Source organism: Lissotriton vulgaris, chromosome 4_1, assembly GCF_964263255.1.
Source record: "Lissotriton vulgaris chromosome 4_1, aLisVul1.2, whole genome shotgun sequence".
Taxonomy (NCBI): Eukaryota; Metazoa; Chordata; class Amphibia; order Caudata; family Salamandridae; genus Lissotriton; species Lissotriton vulgaris.
This window is the reverse complement of record NC_141691.1, coordinates 379,587,284-379,614,836: the sequence shown is the minus strand read 5'-3', so window position 1 is coordinate 379,614,836 and position 27,553 is coordinate 379,587,284. Positions and strand designations below refer to the sequence as shown.

Below are 27,553 nucleotides of genomic sequence, written 5' to 3'. Positions count from 1 at the left end.
TTCATATTCCACTACACCCGTCGCACAAAAAATACCTCCGGTTCACCATCCAAAACCAACATTACCAGTTCAAGGTTCTACCTTTCGGGGTCACCACGGCACCCAGGATGTTTACAAAATGCCTGGCGACGGTGGCGGCACACCTAAGGAGACAAAACATTCACGTCTACCCTTATCTGGACGACTGGCTCATCCAGGCAAAGTCAGCTCAGCAGTGTGCCGCCCACATGTACCACACCATTCACCTTCTTCACGATCTGGGATTCTCACTGAATTACCCAAAGTCCTACCTGCAACCCGCCCACATACGGCAGTATCTGGGTGCGACGATAAACACTCTGGCAGCCACAGCACAGCCAAATTCAGTGAGGGTCAGCAGCATTCAATTGCTGATACAAAAATTCAGACCTCAACACTCGCTTCCAGCGCGAGTGTTCATGCAGTTGATAGGCATGATGGCCTCCTGCATCTCCATAGTCCCGCACGCGAGACTACATATGCGTCCGCTTCAGGAGTGTTTAACACGTCAGTGGACTCAGGCTCACGGACAGTTGAAAGACCTAGTGTTGGTGACCGGTCGTGCATACAACTCTCTGCATTGGTGGAATCCACAAAACCTTTGCAAGGGACGACCGTTCCAAGAGCCTGTGCCACAGATCATTCTGACGACGGACGCTTCTCTCCAGGGATGGGTAGCTCATGTACTCCACTACACTGTGCAGGGACTATGGACACCACAGCAAAGGAAGATGCACATCAATGTTCTAGAACTGATGGCGATCTTCATGGCAATGAAAGCCTTCAAAGTACATCTGTGCAACAAGGTCGTGTTGATCCGGACGGACAACATGACGGCCATGTACTACATTCAGAAACAGGGAGGAACACACTCTCCACAGTTGTCTCATCTGGCTCAGAGCATGTGGAAGTGGGCCATTCAGAGAAACATCTTCCTCATGAAAGAACACCTCCCAGGCAAGGACAATCAGATGGCGGACCTGCTCAGCAGGTACAGCCACCAAATGCACGAGTGGGAGATACATCCATCAGTACTCCACCCGTACTTCCAAAGGTGGGGTCATCCAGAGATAGACCTGTTCGCCACAAAGGAGAACGCAAAATGCCAGAAGCTTTGCCGCCAGGTTTCCACACCCACAGTCGCAAGGCAATGCGATATGGATGAACTGGTCAGGCAAATGTGCGTACGCTTTTCCCCCAGCACCTCTAATACCGCTGGTGGCACGCAAGCTGAAACAGCACTCGATGACTCTCATCCTGGTTGCTCCGACGTGGGCTCGCCAGCCATGGTACACCACCAAGTTTGAGCTGCCAAAATTTCGGGCTCCAACTTTTCTTGCTGTTCCCAGGCAGAACCAGCTCTGTTTTGCCAGGGTTGAGTTTCAGATGGTTCATATCCATCCAACGCTGGATATGAAGCATGGTAGATTGAAACTCGCTTAAGGAGAGCTGAGGGAAAAGATAATCTGAAGATCATTGGCAAAGTTAAATACAGTGATGTTTCTGTTTTTTAGTGAATGAATCAAAGGTCTTATGTAGAGATTGAAAAGCAGTGGGGACAACGAGGAGCCCTGTGGGACTCCGCATGTGGAGGAAAGTTTGGGGTCAGAAAACCTTCCCAGCCTGACCGCCTGAGTGCAGCCGGCGAGGAAGGATTTAATCCATTCCAGAGCGGGGCCCCCCAGGCCGGCTTGCTCGATACGATACGACATGATGGAGTGATCGACCGTGTCGAACGCGGCTGACAAATCCAAGAGTACCAGAACTTGATGGTCACCCCTGTATGCATTAGCTCTGAGAGTATCCAGTACTGCCAAAATCATAGCCTCCGTGGAATGTCCCGGACGGAAGCCGGCTTGGTTAGGTTCAAGGTATTCAGAGCATTCGGTTGATATAATCTTGGGAGCCAGGCATCCCTTGACAAAAAATGTAACCACCGGTCATTGGGACCAGCTTGACCCCTCCAGACCAGGTTATCTGAAGTTAGTTATGTTCAGACATCTATCGACTGCATGTTTTGCCGCTACTGGCATTTATCATTTTATGCTTTCACTCTGCCCTCTCCTCTACAATGTGTCTGTAGCAATTTACCCTCATATTGGGCACTCCCACTTCCATGGTTCAGTCTGTCTTTTATTATTTTGGGCCACGTTATTTCAGCTTCCTCTTGACCAGCTAGCTACAAAACACTACTGACACGGGGGCCTATACTTGCGCTTTAAGGTGAGCAAATATGAACCATCTAGTTGCACCAGAAACTGTTCATGTAACAGGAGCATCAAAATGGGTTATAGTTGCTACTGATGTAGATGAGCCTTCGACGATGTTTGGTTAATACCAACCTCCATTACAACTGATTACTTCTATGTTTTCTCCTTTGGCATACCTTCTTCATGTGTTTGATAAGCCACATCCTGGCATCACTGGGTTTTCATTGGCATTGAGGTTTACTGTTCATTTTCCATGGCTGAGGCTTGGTATTGCATCTATCACCCCATGTTATAGGAACTTTTATTATACTTTACACTGACAGGATTTTCAGCCCCAATTAGTGCCATTAAGGTTGACAATATGTGGCAGTTTTCTTGCCAGGTCATTAGACTGATTGGTTGTAGATTCAGTTAACCTTAAATTTGGTCATTGTCTTTGTGTTTGACTTTGCAGGGACAGTAACATTTTATAAATACTGACCGGGTTTATTAGCTCCCCTTTTGGTACTCACATTCTAGATGGAAACACTATATTTCGGTGTCTCCTCTTTTGTATCCTTCTTTGTTTTCTGCTTTGCTTCTAGTTTTCTGGCTGGTATTGTTACTTAGGGGGTCATTACGATGGCGGACTTCAGTCCGTCCGCCATTGTGTCGGGTAGTGGGACCACCCGCCTACAAGGCGGTGGTCCCACAGGGAGTAATACGATGCCACCCCCACTGTGGCACTTGCATCTGCTATCTGAAAGAAACAGGTTAGTATTAGATTCCTTACCTTAGAATATCCCCAGGCGTCTGACTGGATCCGGAAACTTTTGCGTAGCAGTACCCTTGAACGTCGGTAGGCGTCGTCTGCGGCTCGGCATCCGTCGGCGCCGTTGACGCCGGGATGAAGTCGCCGGAGTACTTAGACGCCACCCTCACGCGCTGACGTCAGTTCTTCTTTTTTCCGCTCCAGCAAGCGCCGATCCGGAAAAAGTAGTACCCATAGTCAATTTTTGACTAACTTTTTCAATCCTTTTTGATCATCTTTCGAAGTCACTCGACTCCGACGGTGCCGGTAGGGATGCCCGGTTTCAAACCCTGCATCGATTGTAGCCGACTGATGTCAGTTACCGACCCCCATCGCCGGTGCCTTCACTGTCTGGGCCCCGACCACTACGACAAGTCCTGCTCCGACTGCCATGCCCTGACGTCCAAAGCTAGACGGGAGCAGTCCTGCAAGCGACTCGAGCTCCGGCAGTCGGCCTGCGCCGCTTGAGGTCCCGGTCCGGAAAGAGGTCGAGGGACCGGTCGCGGGGCCGGAGTAACCACAGTTCCGGGAGTCTTCATCAGTCTTTGGGCTCGAAGTCCTCGGGTAAGAGGCACAAGAAGTCGAAGAGGCGACATCGCTCTTCTGACTCCCCCGACGCGGCGCGGCCAGGGGTTCGGGCGACACCACCCACGCGGCTCAGCCGTAGCCGCAGGTGTCGCAGCCTGCTCCATACCCGCCGGTCCCTGGGCAGAACGCGACGCCAGAGGAGATCATGGCCTTCCTCATATGAAAGCAGAGGGGACAATGTTCAAAGTCACTAGCCAGTGACTGGAGTGGTACCAGAAGTGGAACCAGATGTCGTCATTGCGATCAGGTGAAGGTGGACGCTTGTCTCTGCAGCCACGTGGACCAGGTGGTGTCTTCGACCAGGATGGAGGCACGAGCTGTCCCACGCAGGCTCTCGCTGTCGACGGTGTCGGCTTTGGATTCGGAGTCAACAGGCTTGGCAAAGGCAACCCACGCGGTGAGTGGAAACGGCGTCTGGAGTGGACCAGGAGACTCCGGGGTGCTCCTCTTTTGGAAGGGAGCAAGGGCCAGTCTGGAGCAACCAGACCAGCAGTGAAAATTTCGCAATTCGTCGTCTAGGAGGCCACTAGCCAGCCGGCAAGTGACCAGACAGCGCGTCGAGCAGCAAACAGCCAGAAGGGCCCCACGCAGATCTCGTGGATGCTGGAGGTCTGGTCTTCGGTGCAGGAACTGCTCGGGGTCGGGGCTTCTCAGTCCCCAAAGCACTTGGACGAGGATGCCTCTGAAGTCGTGCTGGAGTGAAGTGCTGCTTCTTTCAAGATGGCCGGTCCCACGTGTCTCGTCGCACCCACGGATCTCAGCTGTGCTGCAGATGTAGGTAGAGGTCGGAGAGGTCTGGGAATCCGGGTCTCGTCAGGCTCTGAAGTCTGGAACCTTGCAGGAAGACGACAAAGGGAAGCCGCTGGACGCTGATGGTGCCTGCTTGTGCAGGGTGGACACTCCTTGCCCACAAGGGAGATTTCTTCAGTCTTCTGTGGAGCAGAACGTCGAAGTCCAGAGTTTCTTCTTGTAAAGTTGTTCAGGATAATCTAATTTGGAATGGGACCAGCTCCTACCTTTATCCGGCTAAAGGGGGCTGTACTACGACTAAGTCTCTCCTCTGGGTGGGACCAGGAAGGAGGGTGGTTACACCCCCTATCCTTTGTCCGGTCTTGCGTCAGCTCTGGGGCTGGAGTGCCCCAGGAACTGGTTTAGACCGGTGTATGCACTGGGACACCTTGTGTGCCCCAGGCATGTCTCATTCCTTTCAGCCCTGTCCTACCTAATACACAAAATCCTGTCTGGGGTGGTGCTAGCACCTCCCAAGACAGGAAACCCTTTGTCCAAGCCTCCCTCGCTGGAAGGACTCCCAGCAGCAGGAGGTCAGACTTGTGTCTGTGGTGGCAGCATCCATTTTGTGATGCTGAGGCTCGAGTCAACTTTAACCGGGGTTCACAGTTACATACATGTCGTGTCCCTCTAGAAGGGTAGAATGCCACCCCCGTCGCCAGAATTGGCGAGGGGGTAGTATTCCAATTCGTATGACACCTTACTCGACATGTTTTGATAATGTTATACCAAAGTTGGCAATAACCGCGAGGATTATAATGCACTTAAGAGTATATGGTATAGCGTTATCATGGAAACAGCTAAAGGACTTGGTACCGAAAGCTGCAGACAGGCTCAGCTCATGCTAGAGCACCATCTCACATAATTCCAAGCACTCTGCCTTCAGGATTGATAAGGCCTGCCATAGGAGTGACTGATAGGAGGATATGTGTCCATTTTAGGGTTAGATATAGGGATACTATATCTAAAGCAAAGGGTGATTACACCACCTTGCCCCAGCTGATTGATCAGCCAGTTGTGTCAGATTTGGATGGCCAGCCAGGGGTGGCATAATACATGCTGCACCCCCTGGTAGGCCTTGGGTGCACCTATGCCCTGGATACCTAAGGTACACTGTACAGGGACTGATAAGGTGACTCAGTATCCAATTAGATATGTACCTAGAGTACATGGAATCCATTTTACAGAGAGAGCAGTGGGCCTGGGGTCCTGAATAGCAGGGCCCCAGGTCAACTAAGTCGGAAAACCAGCAAAACACCAGGCAAAAAGTTGGGGGCAACCATAGTCAGATATCCACCTTCCTACACTTGGTACCTTTAAGAGACTTCTCAAAACCCACCTTTTTAATCAAGCTTTCTTGTAATCTTCTCTTTCCGCACGTCTGAGTCTGTATCGCGCCAGGATACTCCAGAGTAATTGTGCTCGCTATAAGTCTCTTGTAACATAACATAACATAACATAACATAACATAACATCCAGAGTCTCGGTCAGGTTGACGCTGCGGCTTCTGGGGCTGATGGCTCCTGCATCCTTCTGGTGCATCACGCCAGGTGGCGGATGCAGGCTTTGCAGTGGGACCTGAAGTTTCAGTGGGCCCAGCATCAGGGCAACTTGTCCGACCACGTCTTGATCTCGGAGGGCACTGCAAGACAGTTGCAGTGGTGGCTCACGGACCGTGATTGGTGCAGCGGCAGATCCCTCTCCTTACCCCAACCGGAGCACGTAGTTGTGACGGATGCGTCCCTCCAGGGCTTGGGGGGCTACATGGGAGAGGCAGAGATCAGAGGCCTCTGGTCTCCGGCGGAGTCCTGGCTCCACATCAACCTTCTGGAGCTGCGGGCGATCCAGCTTGCACTGAAGGCATTCCTCCCCTCTGTCCGGGGGAGTGTAGTGCAGGTGTTCACGGACAACACCACCGCCATGTGGTACTCCAACAAACAGGGCGGGTGGGGTCATGGACCCTATGCCAGGAGGCTCTGCGCCTCATGGCGTAACCCTGGTGGTTGAACACCTGGCAGGTTCCTTGAACGCCAGGGCGGAAGAACTCAGCCGTCGGTGCATGATGGATCACGAATGGCGTCTGAACTCGGACGTGGCGGAAGACCTCTTTCAGCAGTGGGTAGAGCTTTGGTTAGATCTATTCGCCACAGAAGAGAACGCGCAATGTCATCAGTTCTGCGCGTTGGAATTTCCAAGGTGGCACTCGCTCAGAGACGCTTTTCGTCGCGAGTGGAGCTGCGGTCCGTTGTACGCCTTTCTGCCTATACCACTTCTGCCCAGAGTGCTGAAGATCAGACGCGACGGGACCCAAGTTATCCTTGTGGCTCCGGACTGGGCACAAAGATACTGGTATCCCGAGCTACTCAGCATTTGTCGATCCCCCGATTCGTCTGCCTCTTCAGGAGGACCTTCTGTCGCAGCAGCAGGGGACGGTCCTCCACCCGAACCTGTCCAGTGTCCACTTACATGCGTGGAGATTGAGCGGCGGCAGTTGAGGCCATTTGACTTGCCTCCTAAAGTCTGTAATGTGATTCTGACAGCCAGCCGTCCCTCCACGAAATCGGTATATGCCTGAAGGTGGAACAAATTTGTGGCATGGTGCACAGCAAAGGCTGTGGATTACCTTTCTGCCCCTCTTTCGAAGGTTCTCCTCTTTCTTCTCTCTCTTGCCCAGCAGGGCTCTGGGCACTACCAAGGGCTACCTCTCTGCTATTTCCGCCTTCTTAAGGCTCCCTGATCAGCCCTCTTTGTTCAAGTCCCCAGATGTAAATAGGTTTTTGAAGGGCATCACTCATATGTTTCCTCCTGTTCCATTTGTGATGCCTCAGTGGGACTTGAACCTTGTTCTGACCTATCTGATGTGCGCTCCTTTCGAGCCACTTCATAACTGTCCTCTTCGTCTCCTTACTCTGAAGACTGCATTCCTGGTTGTCATCACCTCTGCCAGGAGGGTGAGTGAGCTCCAGGCTCTTTCCTCTAAACCTCCCTTCCCTTCTGTCCATCCAGACAAAGTTGTGTTGCGGACGGGACCCTCTTTCCTGCCCAAAGTAGTCACAGCCTTCCACATCAGGCAGTCCATCACCCTGCCCACCTTCTTTCCGCCTCCACATCCCTCGAAAGAGGAAGAGAGGCTCCACCGTCTGGACCCAAAACGTGCGCTCTCATTCTATTTGGATCGCACACGCCAGTTCCGAGTGGATGACCAACTCTTTGTTGGTTACGTGGGCGCTGAGAAAGGTCGGGCGTTGCACAAGCGGACCATCTCTCGGTGGGTCGTGTTGTGCATCAAGGTATGCTACTCTTTGGCTAAAAAGGAGCCTCCTGTTGGGCTGAGGGCCCATTCCACTTGGGCCATGGCAGCTACTACTGCCCTGGGTCGGGGAGTCCCCTTGCAGGACATCTGTCAGGCAGCTACGTGGGCCTCGCTGCACACGTTTGCAAGACACTACTGCCTGGACAGCCAAGACCGGAGAGATGGCTTTTTCGATCGTTCCGTTCTCCAGGACTTTCTGGTGTGAACATTGGTTCGCTGGCCCACCACCGGGGTTGGTATTGCTGGGGTATCTATTCTAAGGTAAGCAATCTAATACTAACCTGTTTCTTTCGGATGCACAAGTCACTTACCTTCTGTAACGATATATCTGTAAGAAACAGCAGTTCGTATTAGATTTCTTACCGCCCCACCCATACTCCCCGTTTTGCGAACCGATATCTAGGGTTAAGGTCATCCCCTTTCAGGGCCCTAGTTTCATGGCACCAGTGTTGGTTTTTATCATGGCTCTGCGTTTCTGGCGCGGAAAAGCTATGTATAAGAACTGACGTCAGCGCGCGAGGGCGGCGTCTAAGTACTCCGGCGACGTCATCCCGGCGTCAACGACGCCGACGACTGACGCGGAGCCGCAGACGACGCTACCGACGAGCAAGGGTACTGCTACACAAAAGTTTCCCAATCCAGTTTGACGCATGGGGATATTCTAAGGTAAGAAATCTAATACTAACTACTGTTTCTTACAGATATATTGTTACCGAAGGTAAGTAACTTGTGCATCTTTAACATTGCAGCGGTGCTACTAGCTGCAGCCCCTGCTGCAATGTTAAAAATGCACTGTTAACATTTTCCCAAGTGAAAATTCAAACTGCCCCTGCCCATGGGGGCCTGCAACGGGCTCCTGAAGTCAATCCCTGCCAGCCTTTCCATGGCGGGGGAGCCGCCATGGAAAGGCTGGCAGGGATCCAGCATTCAACTCTGGTGGGCGGTGCCTGCTAGGCACCGTCACCATTCTGAGGATGTGGGGCGGGTCCGACGAGCAATCGTAACGATTGCCTCTGTCGGAACCGTGGCAGTCAGGCTTCCTGCACTCCTGCACACCTCCCACCAAAACAATCTGGCGGTCGATGAATGGCCTTACGATGGTGGTGAACCCGCCACCGACAGCCTGTCCATGGTGGGGTCACCCCCATCGTAATCAGGCCCTTAGTCTTTAAATGCAGAACTATGGATACAAATATGACTGTGGTCAATTTTGTATTACATTGTGAATATATTCTACCCTTGTTTCTGCCTTTTCTGTTTCAGACTTAACACGTGTCGGCTGTTTGTTAGCATGCAACAACTGGAAACTTGGATTAGAAACTGGAATTAAGACACCTTATGCCTGGACTACTTGTTTGACATAAGCACTATTATTTATTCGAAGGCTCCGGTGTCCACATATTAGTGTGAGTGAGCAACAAGTTGGTATATGGGAGCTGGCTCACATATACCGACTTTATTCCACATACTCTGGACAAAAGCAGCATCCCTACTAAAGGTAATCATGCCCTTCCACACAGGGCAGTTTATCACCCTGACCGATTTCTTTGCTCCACTTCATCCATCTAAAGAGGAATAAAGACTCTGTTATGTTGATCACAAGAAACCCCCTTAGCTTCTAAATCGATTGCACTGAGGAGCATCAAGTGGACGATCAGCTCTTTGAGAGTTTTTCTGGAATAAAGATGGGTGCAGCAGAGAACAATCTCTAAACCGATTATCTTATACATTAACAACTGTCATGGGATGACTAGGAAACAGACTCCAGAAGCTCTTCAAGCTCATTCCAGTTGAGCAAAAGCTGCAACCACTGCAATGGCGGACATTGTGGCTTCTTGAAAATCTGCCAGGCTGCTACATGGCCATACTTCACATGTTTACAAAGGATTACTGTCTGGATAATTAGGTCTGGTGGGAGGAGCATTTAGCCAGTTTTGTTCTGCAGGATTCCCTGGTACGAGCCATTCCATGGACCTTCCCCATCTGTGGTTAGAAGTATTCTTCTGAAGAATAAGTTACTTACGTTTGATAACGCTTTTTCTGTTAAATACGCCACCTTACTGTAGATTCCTCACCGACCCTCCTTTCTTCCCGCTCTGCGGATTGGACTCATATAGTCAATGTTAATAAGATTGCAGTCCAGATATCAGCACACTGGTTGTTTTTTATTTCCAGTGGCTCTGTGTCACATCTGGGCTCGGGGCGGACCTGATGCGGAGCCACACAATGCCAATGCGGATGTAAAAAAAAAGTTTATTTGGATATAGCCTGGCTCCTGATGATATTCACATGGTGAGGCACCTTCAGTTAGATAGAGTATTGTAGGAAAGTGCCACCTTTTGACACGATCATACCCACTTTATGCTCACTGGTACTGATAATGTTGATTGGTAGTGCACTGGGTCCCAGTGCCAGTGCTCTTTCCCTAAAAACAAAATAAATGTCCAATTGTAAACCAAGTGGCAAGGACTTTAGCACCCCTGTAAGTCCCTAGTAAATGGTACCTCTGCTACCCAAGGAATGGGTACTAAAGGGGATCCCTAGGGGCTGCAGCATATATTATGCCACCCTAAGGGACCCACAAACAAACTTTATGCGACTGCCATTGCAGGATGTGTGAAATGGTGCAAACCATTCTGAAAACACAGCATGGCCAACTCACTGTATGCCATTTCCCTATACACTGCATGTGCTTTATGTAAGTCACCCCTACAGCAGCCATTAGAGCCCTAAGGCAGGGTCCATTAAATTACATGTGAGGGCATATCTGCATGAGCAGATGTGTCCTTTTAATGCCTAGTTCCATTGGTAGCGTAATAGCAACAGGGGGTTTGCCCTAGCCATCACATAAAAATGCTGCTGAGCCAATTTAACAGACTAAAGGCCATCAATTCAATTGATGTGGATTTGAAGCATTTATTTGCTACTTCATTCTGTACACTTTACTCCACATTTAATCATGGGTCAGATAAGTGCGGATATGTTTCAGTCAAATACAAATGATACATTATGCAAAAAATAACAAAAACACACAGATGTGATGAAGTAATGCGATGAAACAAACAAAACATGAAACGTGATACATTACAACAATTATCTAAACTTTTTATCACCAGTCTTAGTTCACAAAAAGAGCAGCTACTAGGAAATCCTTTAGCATCCACATTGTGTAACAATTTTGGGAAGCTGCTGCCCACAGGGAAAAAAAGATCTTATACCCAGTAGTGAGACAATTCAAATAACATTTCTACTGGCGAAAACAAAGTTAAGTGCGAAAGTCCCCCGCGTTTGTGTTATGACGATGCGTTTCGATTCCTAACGTGGTTTGCAGAATTCTCTTCACGGTGTGGACTGGTTTATCTAAGAAACCAAAAAAAGGAGGGGGTCATTTAATTATACATGAGAATGGAATCTAAACTTCCCAATTACTCAAGCTACGGGATGACTTCTAAAAAAAAGTACCTGATTGAATGGTGAAATAAATTTGCACGTTGCAGTCGATAAGATACAGAAAGGGGGTGGTGATGAACAGAGTGTCTGAATTAAGCAGACCACTCTTACCCAGTCCAAAGATCAGGGCTTGATCCATCACCGTTATTTATCTCACTGCCCCATCCCAGCTCAGAACCTGGCTATATGCAAATTAGTCTGTCCCTGGCCCAGTGCATCATGGGAACAGGGCAGACCAAACTACCAAGCCAATTCTTCACCAGAAAGGAGACAAGCTACCGGGGACCGGTTTCTGGCATTTCAGCCTCTTCGGCCCGGCTTGCTTGAATCCTGATGGAGCAGTGAGAAAGGGACTCATGTCTGAGTATACCCTGCCACACCTATAGTGGCCAAAAACGATACAGAAAGGGGGTGGTGATGAACAGAGTGTCTGAATTAAGCAGACCACTCTTACCCAGTCCAAAGATCAGGGCTTGATCCATCACTGTTATTTATCTCACTGCCCCATCCCAGCTCAGAACCTGGCTATATGCAAATTAGTCTGTCCCTGGCCCAGTGCATCATGGGAACAGGGCAGACCAAACTACCAAGCCAATTCTTCACCAGAAAGGAGACAAGCTACCGGGGACCGGTTTCTGGCATTTCAGCCTCTTCGGCCCGGCTTGCTTGAATCCTGATGGAGCAGTGAGAAAGGGACTCATGTCTGAGTATACCCTGCCACACCTATAGTGGCCAAAAACGATACAGAAAGGGGGTGGTGATGAACAGAGTGTCTGAATTAAGCAGACCACTCTTACCCAGTCCAAAGATCAGGGCTTGATCCATCACCGTTATTTATCTCACTTCCCCATCCCAGCTCAGAACCTGGCTATATGCAAATTAGTCTGTCCCTGGCCCAGTGCATCATGGGAACAGGGCAGACCAAACTACCAAGCCAATTCTTCACCAGAAAGGAGACAAGCTACCGGGGACCGGTTTCTGGCATTTCAGCCTCTTCGGCCCGGCTTGCTTGAATCCTGATGGAGCAGTGAGAAAGGGACTCATGTCTGAGTATACCCTGCCACACCTATAGTGGCCAAAAACGATACAGAAAGGGGGTGGTGATGAACAGAGTGTCTGAATTAAGCAGACCACTCTTACCCAGTCCAAAGATCAGGGCTTGATCCATCACCGTTATTTATCTCACTGCCCCATCCCAGCTCAGAACCTGGCTATATGCAAATTAGTCTGTCCCTGGCCCAGTGCATCATGGGAACAGGGCAGACCAAACTACCAAGCCAATTCTTCACCAGAAAGGAGACAAGCTACCGGGGACCGGTTTCTGGCATTTCAGCCTCTTCGGCCCGGCTTGCTTGAATCCTGATGGAGCAGTGAGAAAGGGACTCATGTCTGAGTATACCCTGCCACACCTATAGTGGCCAAAAACGATACAGAAAGGGGGTGGTGATGAACAGAGTGTCTGAATTAAGCAGACCACTCTTACCCAGTCCAAAGATCAGGGCTTGATCCATCACCGTTATTTATCTCACTGCCCCATCCCAGCTCAGAACCTGGCTATATGCCCTGATCTCTTGACTGGGTGAGAGTATTCTGTTTAATTCAGAGACTCTGTCCCTCACCACCCCTTGTTGTAAATATTTTTGTCCACCCTAAGCGTGGAAGGGTATACTCAGATGTGAGTCCCTTGCTCATTGCACCATCAGGATTCAAGCAAGCCGGGCCGAAGACGGCTGAAATGCCAGAAACCAGTCCCCGGTAGCTTGTTTCCTTCCCAGTGTAAGAATTGGCTTTTGTAGTTTGGTTTGCCCTGTTCCCATCATGCACTGGGACAGGAACAGACTAATTTGCATACAGCCAGGTTCTGAAACTGGGATGGTGCAGTGAGCTAAAAAACGGTGTTGGATCTAGCCCTGATCTCTTGACTGGGTGAGAGTATTCTGTTTAATTCAGAGACTCTGTCCCTCACCACCCCTTGTTGTAAATATTGCAGTCGATAAGAGGCAAGATAAAATAACTGAGGGAACAAAAAAGGCACTCACTTTCGCTAGACGGGAGGTGCATTTGCAAAAAGGTATTGAAATGCTTACTGCTGGTTAACTGGAAGCCTAGTTGTACTTTGGAAGGGCGATCTGTAAATAGAAATGAGTGCTACATCAATTGAGTATCTAATTAGATACATTGGGGCAAGAGGCCACATTTACTTTCACCTTGCCGGTGATATTTTCTTATATGCTTCTTTTTAGCTCTCAGTAGGTTTGTTAATTGTCAGGTTCCTTTAAAGTTCACACATCTCTGTGTAAACAGAAAAGGACATGTCAGTATGTGTCATATTCTATAAAAAGAATGTAATGCGCCTGTGAAGTGAAAAGTTGCGTAATCTTACTTGTGATCAGCTGTGAAAGTCATCTAATGGTGTCTCATTCCCAGTTCCTCACTCGAGAATGCTTCCAGGTCACAGGAAGTTTCAAGAGGGACCTGGTCCCATTGCATTATGGTTAAGTGAGTTCATTGAAGGTAAACTGTGCTACCAGTAAATCATATCTAAGGAAAAGATAGAACATATATATATATATTTTTCAAGGTTTGTGTGCACATTGGTGATAAAATATATATGCATGTTTCCTAAGATTATTTAAATCATGGTGCAAACTACAAATGCAAAACCTGGACTGGAGCTTTTTAACATCTACCTATTTCTGACATCTCATGCAGTCCTTTGGTGATGCAGTTGAAACAAGCTATCATATAGGCTACTTTTCTGAACAATGAAGTCTCAACGTCACCCCCTCTCGATGATGGTTTGATGACTGATAGCACAGTCCATTTAAACTCAAGTTTGTGATGAGTGGAATCAATGAAGTAATTCACCATAGGTGCTGTTACAACTTTCTTTTTTATCCTTGATAGGTGCTGCACTACAAGTTGATCAATCTCTTGCTTAGTTTTGCCAATGTAAATCCGTGGGCAAGGACAAACAATTGCTTAAAGGACTTTTATTGTCTTGTAGTTGGAAAATTGTTTCTTTGTCCACTTAATGTCGTCATCTATAAACTCACTACCCACTATCGTGTTACTACAATTCGTACAGGTACCACGTTTAAAGTGCCCAGTCAACGGCTTCATATTGAACATTGCTCTGAGGTCTTTTTTTTCTGGAAGGGGATAAGTCTGCTCTTACAATTCGTTATCCAATGCTCGTATTCTTCTTCATAGCGAAGACTGGGACATCAATCCCAAGGTCAGAATTCTGTATAAAGGGCCAATTTTTGCGTACAATTGTCCAAAGTGAATTAGTGTGTGGTTCATATGTCGAGACACACACCAACTTCTCCATCTTAGGTTGAACTTTTTTGGTAAGATTATTGACTCGTCTCCGGAGGCTTCCGGGGGGAGTTCGGGGTCGCCTCAACGCCTGGTAACTCCGGATCTGTCCTTGCCTCTTCCCCCTTGGAGTTTGTGGCCCCGGCGGACCCCCCACCTCCTCAGGAGCCCCATCAGTACTCTCATTTGTCAATGGGGCTTCTTCCTTTTGGGCATTTGTCGCATCCTCAGTTCACTAGTCAACCTCCTTGCGGTGGGAGGCTTAGTTTACAGCCCTCACCCATAAAAGAGTTGCTGTCCCCTCCTCGGAGGGCTACTGAGGCCGGTGCGGCGTTCATTAGGGTTGTCTCTTTGGCTGTTCGTGTTCTGAGTATGCAACATCCTTCTTTCCACCTGCCAGTTGACCCTCTGCTGGATGTCCTCCACCACGGTTCGGAGAATGTGGAGACGCTTCTACCTTTCAAAGCTTCTCTTTATGATGCCCTTTTGGGCACCTGGGCTCCACATGATCAAGTTTGCTTATTTGTTCACCCAGACATTCAGGGGTTTGACTGCAAACTGCTTTCCTTTTCTTGCCTTAGCTTCTGCTTCCTCCCTCCCGGGAGTCCAGATGGCTAGACTCTTGGGGGCGTAACATTTTCGCCTTCACTAGCGCAGCTCTAAGAACACTAAATACAGTGTGTGTCTTGTCTCAGGCTACTTCTGCCCTTTGGGACTCTGCTGAGTCTCTTCTATCGGCCACTTCTGAGGGCGCTCGTGTTGACCTCCTTCATCTTCTCCGTGATGTCTGTGATTTGGCGGAATTTACAATTCGCTCGGCCTTGGATACTGCGGATTCCTTAGGCCGTGCTATGGCTGGTTCGGTTGCCCTACGGCGCCATGCTTGGTTGCGGGATGGCGTCTTTCTGGAGAATATCCGGGAATGCCTTGTTGACCTACCATTTGATGGGGTCCGTTTGATGCCCACGCAGATTCGGCAGTTCAGCGCCTCCTTGCGGGATTTCGTCCTCCCCCATAGGTCTGTATTTCGCAGGTCTACATTTGACATGATCTGGGGTGGTTACCCTTTTATTTAGCATCCACCAGATGCCCTATGCGTTTTTTAAGGCTGGCGGTAAGCCTACTGTGACGGTGTTCCACAGTTTGTTTGTGTTCTGTCCTCTGACTGTTGTTTGTCCTAATAGGTGTTCCCCCATGCCATGGTTCTTGAGGATGTGCCATACTCCGAATGGGGTACCTGTATGCTATTATATAGCTCTGCAATGCGTTAAGCGGGCATTAAGGCCCCTTTGGGCTCTCTACATCCAATGATGCCATTGTCTTAACGTTGCAAAGTGTTCAGTGTTGTTCCTTTTGGTGCTATCTCCTATACGCCATGGGTCTCGCCTTGCTTGAGCCTTGCGTATGTGCTTTGTTCTCTTCTTTTGGAGGTTTTTAATGTTTTCAACATGCTTCAAAACGCGGCTACCTCCTGCCACGGGTGCACTAGGTGGGTTCCTCCTACTGCACCCATAGTTGCGTGGTCGTAGCTCGCCCCTTTGCTAAATACATATATATCTATGGATTGCCCGAGGGGTATCCTTTTTCTACGTCTCCACCTCTCTTCGCTACGGCGAAGTCTGGTCCTATGTCTCTGTGTTTCAAGGAGCAAGTCAGTGCTTGTACTCAAGCTTGCCATCGTTCTGCACAGCGGTGTCTTTTCCTAGCACGTTTAAGTGCACTTTGGTGCCTTTTCCTGCATCATCGGCAATAAGGGTTCCTTGCGTTCCACTCCCTGGGGTGGTCCCTCTCTTCACAATGCTTCTTTCTTGGTGTTCAAATACTAAACAGTCCCACTCTTCTGTAGGGGGTGGATTTTCCCTCACAGTCGGAGGAAGTGGTCTGGAGATCTGAGGTTCTTCTCAACAGTTATGCATGTTCCTATTCACAGCTCCTATTGGCACTTTGGGTGCCTCTGCAGCCACTCCCTTTGGATGTTTCTTTTTCACTGGACGTCACCCTACTTTACGTCTCCTGTGCCTGCGGGACAGCTCCTCTGATGCAGGTTGTCCTAGGTGCTGCACCCTGCTTCTCTGTATTTCGTGGGTGAGTTCTCACCTCAGCCTTCAAGCTCCCTGGAAGGACAGTTCCATGCTCATTTTAGCTTCGCCAACTTATAGTCTCCGTGGCTGTCTGCTCTGTGCATGTTTAAGTTGTGGTCCGCTTCAACGTGCTTCAGAGTGATACTGTTCGCCCCTGTCACACCTTTTGGTGACTAGGTGTGCACTTGGCGTGTCTTTTGTTCCCGCATGCACTTCTAAGATGTTGCTCAGTTCCTGCCTCTGCCCTTCGCTTCCTGGATGTGGCCTCTCGGCCTCCCTTGCGTGGGCTAGCCTGGTAGGCTCTGGTTACATTTCTTCTTGTTATCCTCTAGCTTTCGTTGGTGTCCACTTAGTGCACCATTAAGCTGGAAGTAGTCCTTCTTCCTCCTTCGTTCTGGACTCTCTCTTCTGTTCTGGGATTTTGCTAGTGCTCTTTATATATCTCATATAAAGATGGGTATTGTGTCGCGCCATTCTGGCAGTTTGGGATCCTTGTCCTTTGCTCTTTCGAGCTACTTGGGTTGCCGACTGTCTGTTCCGCCGCAGCCTTCCCCATAGTCTGTCACTCTGTTGCTGGCTCAGTGCTTCGTGCACTTTCTGTTGTTCTGTCTCAGACCCACCTCCCCCTTGGGTTATGGCTGTGCTATCTATTCTAAGTTAAGGAATCTGTGGCTGGATGTCTCTAACAGATGTACGACTTACTTACCTTCGGTAACGGTGTATCTGGTAGAGATGTTTTCTAGCCGCAGATTCCTTAACGCCCACCCATCCTCCCCGTTCTGGGAGGTCCTTGCCAGGTGGGTTTTTCCACTTTGCCTCCTTTTAGTTGCCATTAGTTTTCCTTCAGGATGCTCACATTGTTGTGCCCTCTTTAAGAATTTCCATAGGTGGCTGCCTCTCTCCAGGTAGCTTCTTTCCTGTAAAACGGTGCCTTTTGATTCGCCTTCATCATGAGATTCTTCTTTTCCTGTTGCTTCCCTCCCTCCCACCTTCTTCATTGAGTCAGGACTCTTGTCTCCTCTATAGTCGCCTTCTTTGGAGATCTTCTGGGCTATGTTTCGGACTTCCTTTGCTTTAGGTTGAATACCGTTCTTTTCATACCGTCTCACAGTAGACTGTTGTTCTTCCTGTGCCCCGTCCTTGTTGGCTGGCACGGTTCTACATGGTAATAACAATCTACCTTTACCTGATGAGATATTCTTCCTTTGCTACTCAGCCTTTGGGGAGGGTCCATGCTTCGCTTTGCGGTTTTTTTTCCTAGAGCTTGCTCTGCCTTTACTTCTTCTCGTATATGTAGACAGTGTCTGGTACTTTCTTTTATGATGGTGTTTTGCACCATCCACCTTCTTTCTTTTACGGATTTTTCATCCTTCGCACACTGATCCCATACTTTCACAGTTTTGTTGGTGGCTCAGCGTTGTGCTGCTGAGAGAAGTTTCTCAGAAGAAAACTGACGTCAGCTCGCCGGGAGGGACTTAGATGACCTCGCTGACGTCACGTCCGTGGACAACATCAGGGTGGGGTCGCGTGGCACCGTCTCATGGCGCGCAGAGGTGCTGCTGCAAAAAAAAAAAATTCCCGATCCAGCCTGATGCCTGGGGATATTCTAAGTTAAGGAATCTGCGGCTAGACAACGTCTCTACCAGATACATCGTTACCGAAGGTAAGTAACTCGTACTTCTCGCCTGCAACGTGTGAATTTATTTAGCCAGTCAATCAGCTACTTTTTTGAGAAGTCATCCCTTAACTTGAGTAATTGAGCCATTTAGAGTCCTTCCTCATGTATAATTAAATGCCACCCCTTTTAGTTTCTTAGATGAACCAGACCTTGCCCTGAAGAGAATTCCGCAAACCACTTTGGCAATCGAAACGTGTTAGCATTTCACAAGCGCAGGGACTTTATTTATATATTTTTTTTATTTTATAAGGCGCACAGCTACCAAAAAGGTTTCCCGGCGCCGCTAGATAGGAAAAAAGAAAACGACCCAGATTTAGCTGAAGATTATTGGTTGAACAGCCAGACTTTCGCACTTAATTAAGTTTTCCCCAGTAGAAATGGTATTTGCATTGTCTCACTACTGGGTTTAAGGTCTTTTTTCCCCGTGGGTAGCAGCTTCTCAAATTTGTTACACAATGTGGATGCTAATGAATAACCTAGTAGCTGCTCCTCTTGTGAACTAAGACTTGGGATATAAAGTTTAGATAATTGTTGTTATCTATCACGCTTCATGTATTGTTTGTTTCATCGCATTACTTCATCACAAAGTCTGTATGTTTTTGTTATTTTTTGCATAATGTATACTTTGTATTTGACTGAAAAGTATTCGCACTTCTCTGACCCATGATTAAATGTGAAGTAAAGTGTACAGAATGAAGTAGCAAATAAATGCTTCAAGTCAATATCAATTGATTTTATGGCCTTTAGTCTGTTAAATTGGCTAAGCAGCATTTGAATGTGACGTATAGGACACCTCTTTCTCTTAGTTCCATTGCTATGCATTGCAAGTGATCAGGAAGCCATCTTAACCTCTTGGGTGCCCATGACGAGCTCAGCTCATCATGCAGCACGGTGGCGCTGTGCTGATGACGAGCTGAGCTCATCATGACCGTTACGGAACGCCCACGCGGGGATAATTTCCCCGCTGAGCTGGGTGTTCCATTGGAACGAGCATGGTCATGATGAGCTCAGTTCGCCATCAGCACAGCGTCACCTGCTGCGTGACTAACTGAGCTCGTCATGAGCACCGCGCGCGGGCCCCCGAGCCGCGGGTAAATTAGCCCCGCAGCGAAGGGGTTTTAAGGTATGTGCTGGGCACTAATCATTACGAGTTACCCAGCTTCATAATGGCTTCACTGAAAATACTGATGTTTGGTATCAAACATCTGCTAGTAATAAATCCATACTGTTGCCACTACAGGATTTCCTATGACATGTACCCAGAGGTCACGTTTGTGGTGCCCCTTGAAAACCCTACTTGTAGCATCGTGTGCTGGCTGACTTATATTTCCCAGCCTGCCACGCCAGACGAGTTTCTGACCCCCTGCAAGTGAGAACCTATGCTCTCAGAGGTCAGAAACAATGCCTGCTCCAGTGGAAGGCGTTCACACCTTCTCTAGCAGGACGGCTAGCAGATTAGCATCTCAAGGTCAAAGGCTTCAAAGCCCCTACCACCTTTGAAATGCAACCCCGGCTTTCCCCAGACCTTGGAACACCACCTACTGCCCGAGGCTTATTGGGCACCAGAGCAGGCAGGAAATTTGATAGACCGAAGGCGTGTCACACTTACAGACTACGCACACCCCTAAGGTGGGTCACCTGAAGGGGATAGTCAAAGAAACGTTTCACAATCTTGGTTTTGGTGAAACTCGAAACTCTGGGTCAGGAATGAATGGATTGATTTGATAACACCCACGGCTCACCACAACCGGGTATCTCGGTGCACAGAAGTGCTAAAGCCCAATCTAAAACAGTGCACAGTATGCCTAATTCTCACAGGAAGTGGTAATTTAGGGGTGTAGACACCCCAGGGGTTGGTAGCCCTTTGTCTTCTATCATACACTTCCCTAAACGTCCCTATATACAGTATTTAGGGGTCCCTTGACACTAGAGAGACAGATTTGTCTACCTGGGAACCGAAGAAGACAAAGAGGAGCCGTCACTGAGCACAGAGGACCAACATCGAACTTGGTACCAAACCCTGCCTGGCTGCTGTAACCTCGACAATTGCACATTGCTCTCTCGTCCTAAAGCTGTGCACCCTCCTAAGCCCTTGGAGGACTGTCCAGCACTTCAACGACCACTTAGCATCTACCTTAGAGTGGAAAAGCTATCCCCCTGTTTCTGCAGGCACTGATTGCACTTGTCCAGTACACCGTTTTGCTGGCCCACCAAGGGAGCATCACAAACATAAAAGGTTTTCGTAGTTCCAAGAGGTTAACTCGGTCTCTCCACCGAGTTTCGAGATGCTAGACCCTCCAGGACCCCCCCTGCACCAATGCGCTGGGTACTGGAGCACTTGCTGCAACCCAGGCTTGTTTATTGTCCAATCCAGATACCACCACCTCCAAAACCGGCCTGCCAGACGAGGGGCGTCAGGACTGATGACGCTCCTATAGTGAGTGGCCCTGATGTTTATTTTCCTCCCCTCTGCAGGTCAAACCGAGAACCGTGAGAGCCTCTGACACAAGTGGCATGCCAGCCAAACACTTCTGCACCCAAGCCCTACAGCCGTGGTTATCGACAACCGACTGTGCCCCCTCGCTCCAAAAACCTTTACAATTCGAGCCCCCTTTGTGTTCTGCTGGACTTGTCCCAAAGCTCTTCCTTGCAGCCTTTGTCTCTAGGTGCCGATTGACTTCAAAGGTGTAGCACTCATAGCACCTCTACACCTGGGCTCACCAAGGCAGGTAAACTAAAGATGCTGGTAGGTCTTTGAACATAGGCCCTAAGGCACCCTAAGTTCCAAAGTGTGCCCCTGAACTTCAGCTACAAGTATCTCTTTGAGGGATATGTCTTTCCTCCCATAGAATAACTATACTGCGTTCAAGGCTTATACTTCAAAAACCGTTAAATGGGCATTTTACTGTTTCCTTGTAAAATTCATAACTCTGAAAGTACTTGCCTGATTTCGATTATCTTGATGTCTAAAAATATATAAAAATTGGTGTAATTTTTATATATCAGTCTCAGATTTCTTCTTTAGTATGTGTACCATTTATTGACTCTTTGTGTGCATCAAATGCTTAACACTCCCCTCTGATACTTGTAAGCTGCTCGACCACACTACCACAAATAGAACACCTGGGATTATTAAAGTAAACCCCTGTAAACCAATAAGGGTTGTCTGGACTTTTTGCATTGTGTGCCCTTACTTTTGCACACTACATAAAAAGCAAGATTCCTACAAGTATCCAAGAGAAGGAGCTCCCCTCCTTATTCCTCTTGGCCTACCTGATGTCCCTTTCTGTGCAGTGGACATTTGGCTATTAATGAGATCCAGAGTAGATTATGCTTAGTTTACTGTCTGTTTCACTTCAAAAATTGTCACCTCATCTGAGGGCCTTGGAAATATGGAGGACAACTGACATTCTAGAAGAAGCACTACCCCAGGCGTGGTGTCCCCTGGGTGCATAGTGAGAAAAATCCACTAGGGTGGAGTCATTCAAAATTGATCAAAATTAGTATGTGTTTGTCTGTTTTCGGAAAAATTGAATGTATTATTTGCTCATAATTTGGGAATAACTGACTTTGTTATTATGAACAGAAACTGTACATAGCAAATAATGTGTGAAGGAAACACAGCATAATTTCATGAAACTGTATTTATGAGTCATAAATACTGTTTCATGAAATTATGCTGTGTTTCCTTCCCACATTGTTTGCTATGTACAGTTTTTGTTCATAATAACGTCAGTTATTCCGAAATTGTTGATAAATATGGCCTTGTGATTCAGCCAGGTCTGCATTGAATGAGATGAGATAGGTTCCATCGTCTCACACCGATGTTTAACATTCCCCTGATGAAGGGCTGCCTCTAGCCCGAAATGCATTGGGACCAATAACAATTTATCAACAATTTGGGAATAACCGACTCTTTGTTATTAGGAACAGAAACTGTACATAGCAAATAATGTGTAAACGAAACACAGCATACGATTTTCATGAAACAGGATTTATGCGCAAATAATAAATTCCATTTTCTGAAAACAGACAAACGCGTTTTCATTTTAATCAATTGTGGATTACTCCACTCTAGTGGATTTTTCACTGTGCACCCAGGGGATCCTACCCGCCCACTCCCCCACCCCCCGGGTGGTGCTTCTTCTACACTTGCCAACGCTCAAGAATCAGAGAGCGATACCCTGTCTGCACGGTCATTCTCATTGAAATTACAGGAACAACCAAGCCAGTGGATTACTCCTTGGTGTGCATGAACCACCACGTTGGACAACTGACATTAACATAGAGCAGTGGTGCCTACATAATGCTCCGTATTGTCATGTCCGGGGCGGTACTGAGGTTCTACTAACACTGATTGCCCCGAATACCAAGGCACAGGGGGTTTGGAAGCTTTTTCTGTTTTCTTCTGTAATCTTAGAGCATTGAAAAGGTGGGAAATCTTCTTGTAGATAGTTTCCACTAGACAGTGTTACGAAAGGTAAGTTCCCTATTCCTTAACCCCTTTAAAGTATTTTGTTGCAATTGTTTCAGATTATACATTTTTTATAATCTGGACCTTTAATGCAGTTGATCTGTTTACTCTGTGTATTTTGTATCTCTTTTCAGCTTTTGTAAGTCCATTTGCTGTTCCTGTTGACCTTAGTGCCTATCCTCTCTATTGCACTGTAATTGCTTATCCAACTGATCTTCATACAATCCGACAGAGACTTGAAAACCGGTTCTATAGGTAGGTTCATTTGTCACCAGATTAATCTTTTTTTTTCTAAATGTTTTCTCTGTTGCTTTTTATTCTTACTTGCCTCTTAAACTATTTTTTCTTTTACTCAACCATCATAAATTACAACCTTTCCTGAAGATAATATTATTGCTTTCTCATTTTACTGAGTAATCTTGGCAGTTTAGTGTTAAGATTTTGCTGTGGTAAAGAATAGATGGCCAAAGAAAATTATGACTTCTGCTTGTATTGCTGGATGCCACTAATGAACCAGAATGTCTTAGTGGTGCTATATGCTACTGCCTACATGCTACAATAACCCAGCACTTGCTAGCTCTACCCCTTAGCGCTCTCCTCACCTCATAAATTAATTGTGTAAAATGTAGGTCTTTCAGTGTTTGAACGCCTCACACAAGCATTTCCCATCACTGTCTCTCATGTTGGGACATAGTTCCCAGATGTTAGGAGGTTCCAGAAAATTATTCATAGCCACAAAGGTTTAGAGTGGCTGTACAGTGACTGTCTCAAGTACAATGGTTCTGACAAAGTTTGAAATTGACATCCTCATTGAGAAATATAAAGTTGCTTGTGCCTCATACCACTGTTAATTTTTTCAGTGCCACTTTGAACCCTTTGACTATTGTTTTTCTACTTTCCTTTGAGCTTATGTAACCCCCAAAGGGCCTCAAGCATTAAGCCATGCAAAGATGGTAACAAACTATGCCTCTAGGTGATACCCACTAGTGCTGCATGTGGAGCCTCTTACCGTTTCACCTTGAGGCCTGTGTATCATCAAACTGTACCAGATTAGACTGTTTGAAATTGAATGACCAAAGTTTGCTTTTCTTGTTCTCCCTGTGATGGACTTCACACAATCTTCCCTGATCGATTCACCTTCTCAGCCAAAAACGTGCACGCGTTGCATTGCCTTCAATGGCAATGCATGCATGTTTGACGGTTCCCTTGCGGGAGCGAGCAGCGGTGCCAAATGTCAGCAAATATTGTGCCTTGCTGCTGGCTCCCGCAAGGGAATCCGGCGCAGGCTCCACCCCACACCCCTCTCTCCTCCCGCCGCGCGAGGCACGCCCTTGTTTCTATTGTCATTACTGCTTCAGTAGTCCATAGGAGTGCATGTCTTGAGCATGTCATTGCTTGCACTCTTTCCTGTGCTACCCTCTAAGACCCACCACTCCCGAAGTTCATCTGTGGTGTTCCAGGTGCCAGATGCAGCCTTGGTGAGGCACAGTTCTCCTCCCTGATACACCCCCCCTCCTCCCCGATGCTTCTCCAGAGAGGGCCAGGTGCTGCCTCCAGCCTTGGCAATGCCCTGGACGTTGTCTTGTTGCACTGTTCAGCCCTGCTGCCCTCCATGGTCATAGCTGCAATTAGCTTTTCCAATGCAAAAGGCTTTAAAACTCCTATGGCCCTGGCAAAGAAAATAAGTGGCGATTGGCGGCGTTAAAAGTAGGCAAAAAAAATGACAATGTTCTTTTCTATACTTTCGTGATGACCGTCGCATTGTGTTACACAATAGGTGTTGCCTGGTCAAGGCAACGAATGTGACGACACAACACGGTCATCCTGAAAGAAAACAAAGCAAGGTTTTCATTGCTCAATTTTTTTATACCTGACCATCCAGCCATTCGAATTGGTAAGGCAAGACCGATTGGCTTTGCTAATGATTGCCAGGGTCTGTTTTGGTTGATTGAAAACACAGACATTCAAACCAGAGTCCCTGTAAATGAAGGAGTCACCTAAAATATGTCACATTCACCTTTTTGCAAACAAAAAGCAGGTCACTACATTTAATGTGCCTCTGGTTTGCTCTATCTACCCAACAGCAGCACAGAAGCCACAGGACATTCTCCATACCTCCTCTCCGGTCCGCCCTCAAGGTTTTGGGGGGGCTCAAGGCAAGGCCAGCCTTCCATGGTCAGGGGTAGCTTGGCTTCTACCTGCCGGGGGAGGGGGATTGGGGTGGAAGTAGGGAGTAGGGTATGGAGGGAGGGTGCGGTTGGGGGCCGGGGTGGGGGAGGGGGTCCAGGAGACCAAAACAATTTCCTACTGAGGTTATGCTACCCCTGTGAATAAGTACTTAAGACTGCGATGGAAATAATAGTATTCCATACCGAGCAGGTATTGCATGATAGTGTGAATTTTATACATTCTGGAAAATATACTCTAGTGATGTTCTATTCATCCTGACAAACAGTATTTGGCAAACGACAGTCCAGAGCTGCCCTCTGTACCCACTGCTTCCACTCCAGCACTCCTTAGACTGCCCTACATTCTGGTAATCCTTGGAAGCAATGCCAAAGTTCCTACACTCTAGTGTTAATTGGGAGAGCCCTTGGAAACTGAATGCAGCTACCCCGTGGCCTATGAACCCCTGCGGCAAGTCCACGCCGATCTACCGCGGCCAGGGAATGATTTCTTAACTTAAATGGATTGTGGGGCCACTTATAGGGCGGCCACATCTTTGCTTTTTATAGAGGGCACACTGAATTCTAAGCATTCAGGGTACACACCGAGAAGAAACTTTTATTGTAGATATTCTACAATCAATACAATAAAAAATGTAATAGGATAAGCCGGGAAATCCACACCGACATAAGTACACATGGGTAAAATGCAACTAAATTGTTGACATTGTGAAATCGGAGAGATACACTTTACTGCTCAATTAATAGATATAGAAAAACCACTTAGCTACCAAAGTTACAGCATAAATTTGCAGAAATGTAATATCTCCTGACAAGAACCATTAAATTAGAAAATGTGACAATTTTTAGATCTGTATGTTTGTCTTTACCTTGTAGGGCCTAGAATGGTCGGATTTGCTTTGCAAATGGCAATAAAATATGCACTGATTATTTTTAAATGTACATGTGCACACACCTTTTCGTTTCTGCTAGTTCTATTTTTTGGTGCCTGGTGTATATCGGTATCTAACATAATTGAGGAATAAACGTATTTTACCCCTAAACAATGACATTGCTTGATCTACTCAGGAAGGATCTACAGTTTTAAATTACACAAACATAATTTGTGACATTTCCTGACATTCAGGATCCCCCAAAATACATGTTTTTCCTCTCGTCATTCAACATCTTCCCAAGGCCGCTGAAATATATAGTCAAGGAGTTCATATTCTATTACCAGTGGTACGTTAACAAATACTATCAAACTGAGAATATAAGGGAGGGGTAACAAAGCAGCTCCTCACCAGCTACTTCTATATTGTGCTATTATTAAGGTTGTGGCGGATGAGCAGGTCCGAAAGCCCAGGCTGTACATGCATAGCCAAATTTTCGTTGTAAACGCTTATCGTGGTAACAGTTTACGTTCTAAAGGCAAGCGTGCTAAAGACGCATGTGTGATATTGACAGCTTTTAAAAAAAACATTCATTATTTTGTCAAGCAATCCACAGACACAAATCCAGATAAGCACTGTACCAGTTTCCATCTCGACCAGAGAAACCTCCAGCAAGACTCTTCCAAGCATTCTAATCTGCCTTCACAAACTGGTGCCATGATTGTGTTCTTGCATGGAAGCAATCTCTTAGCTCTTGGCCTTGTGCTCGAAATAGCTGACAAACTATACAAAACAGACACTAAACCCTGTTGTTCAGATTTGCACACCACCTCCTAAACTCAGGCTTATTATATAGTCATCTGCTAGAACTAGCATAGCGCCTGGAGATAGCGCAGAGAGGGCGTGAAGGGCTATAAATTGTGATGTAAAGATTTCTCCCTTTTTTCACTGTTATTTGAAACCTTAGCGTCTATTATTGTGATGCTACCAATATTGTGTGCACTAGATCTCCAAATATTCAATAACACATGTAAAATAAATATGTTGGAATATATTTTCAGTTTCTAGTGGTCTTGAGTGTAGGAGAGTAGGGTCTGCTTCCTATGGTCACCCCCACTTTTTGCTTTTGCTTTACTGGTTTTCGACTTAGATGTGGTTGTGGGCCTGCTAATCAGACCCACAGCCCAGATGCACTATCTCTAAATTCACCATGTACTCTAGGTACATCCACAATTGGGAATTGGTTCACCTTGTCAGCCCCTGTAGAAGTGTACCATAGGTACTCAGGGCATAGGTGTAACCAAGGCCTACCAGGGGCTGCAGCATGTATTATGCCACCCCTGGCTGGCCACTCAAACAGACACAACTGGCTGATCACTCAGCTGGGGCAAGGTAGTGTAACCACCCCTTGCTTAGGTGTAGTATTCCTATACCTACTTACTTATAGACACATAGTAACCTATAAGTCACTCCTACGGCAGGCCTCAACAATCCTGAAGACAGAGTGCTTGGTTATGTGTGAGATGGTGCTCTAGCATGAGCTGAGCCTGTCTGCAGCTTTCGGAACCATGTCCTTATAGCTGTTCTATGATATTGCCATACCATATACTCTTAAGTGCATTATAATCCTCACGGTTAATGCTAACTTTGGTTTGGCTCTATCAAAACATGTCGTGTAAGGTGTCATACACTTTGGAATACTACCCCCTTGCCAATTCTGGCGACGGGGGTAGCATTCCACCCTTCTAGAGGGAGAAGACATGTTAGTTCTGACTATCCCGGT

The 27,553-nt window shown here is 47.4% G+C and overlaps 1 protein-coding gene across 2 annotated transcripts in view; it reads left to right on the top strand.

Annotated features, from left to right (window-relative positions):
- The window catches only part of BRWD3 (bromodomain and WD repeat domain containing 3), a 1,253,402-nt gene that overhangs the window by 910,831 nt on the left and 315,018 nt on the right, over positions 1-27,553 (top strand). For both annotated transcript variants that reach the window (XM_086918755.1, XM_086918756.1), the window contains one exon: positions 22,847-22,967. In XM_086918755.1, coding sequence (XP_086774881.1) covers positions 22,847-22,967 — 121 coding nt within the window. The remainder of the gene's footprint in view (positions 1-22,846; positions 22,968-27,553) is intronic.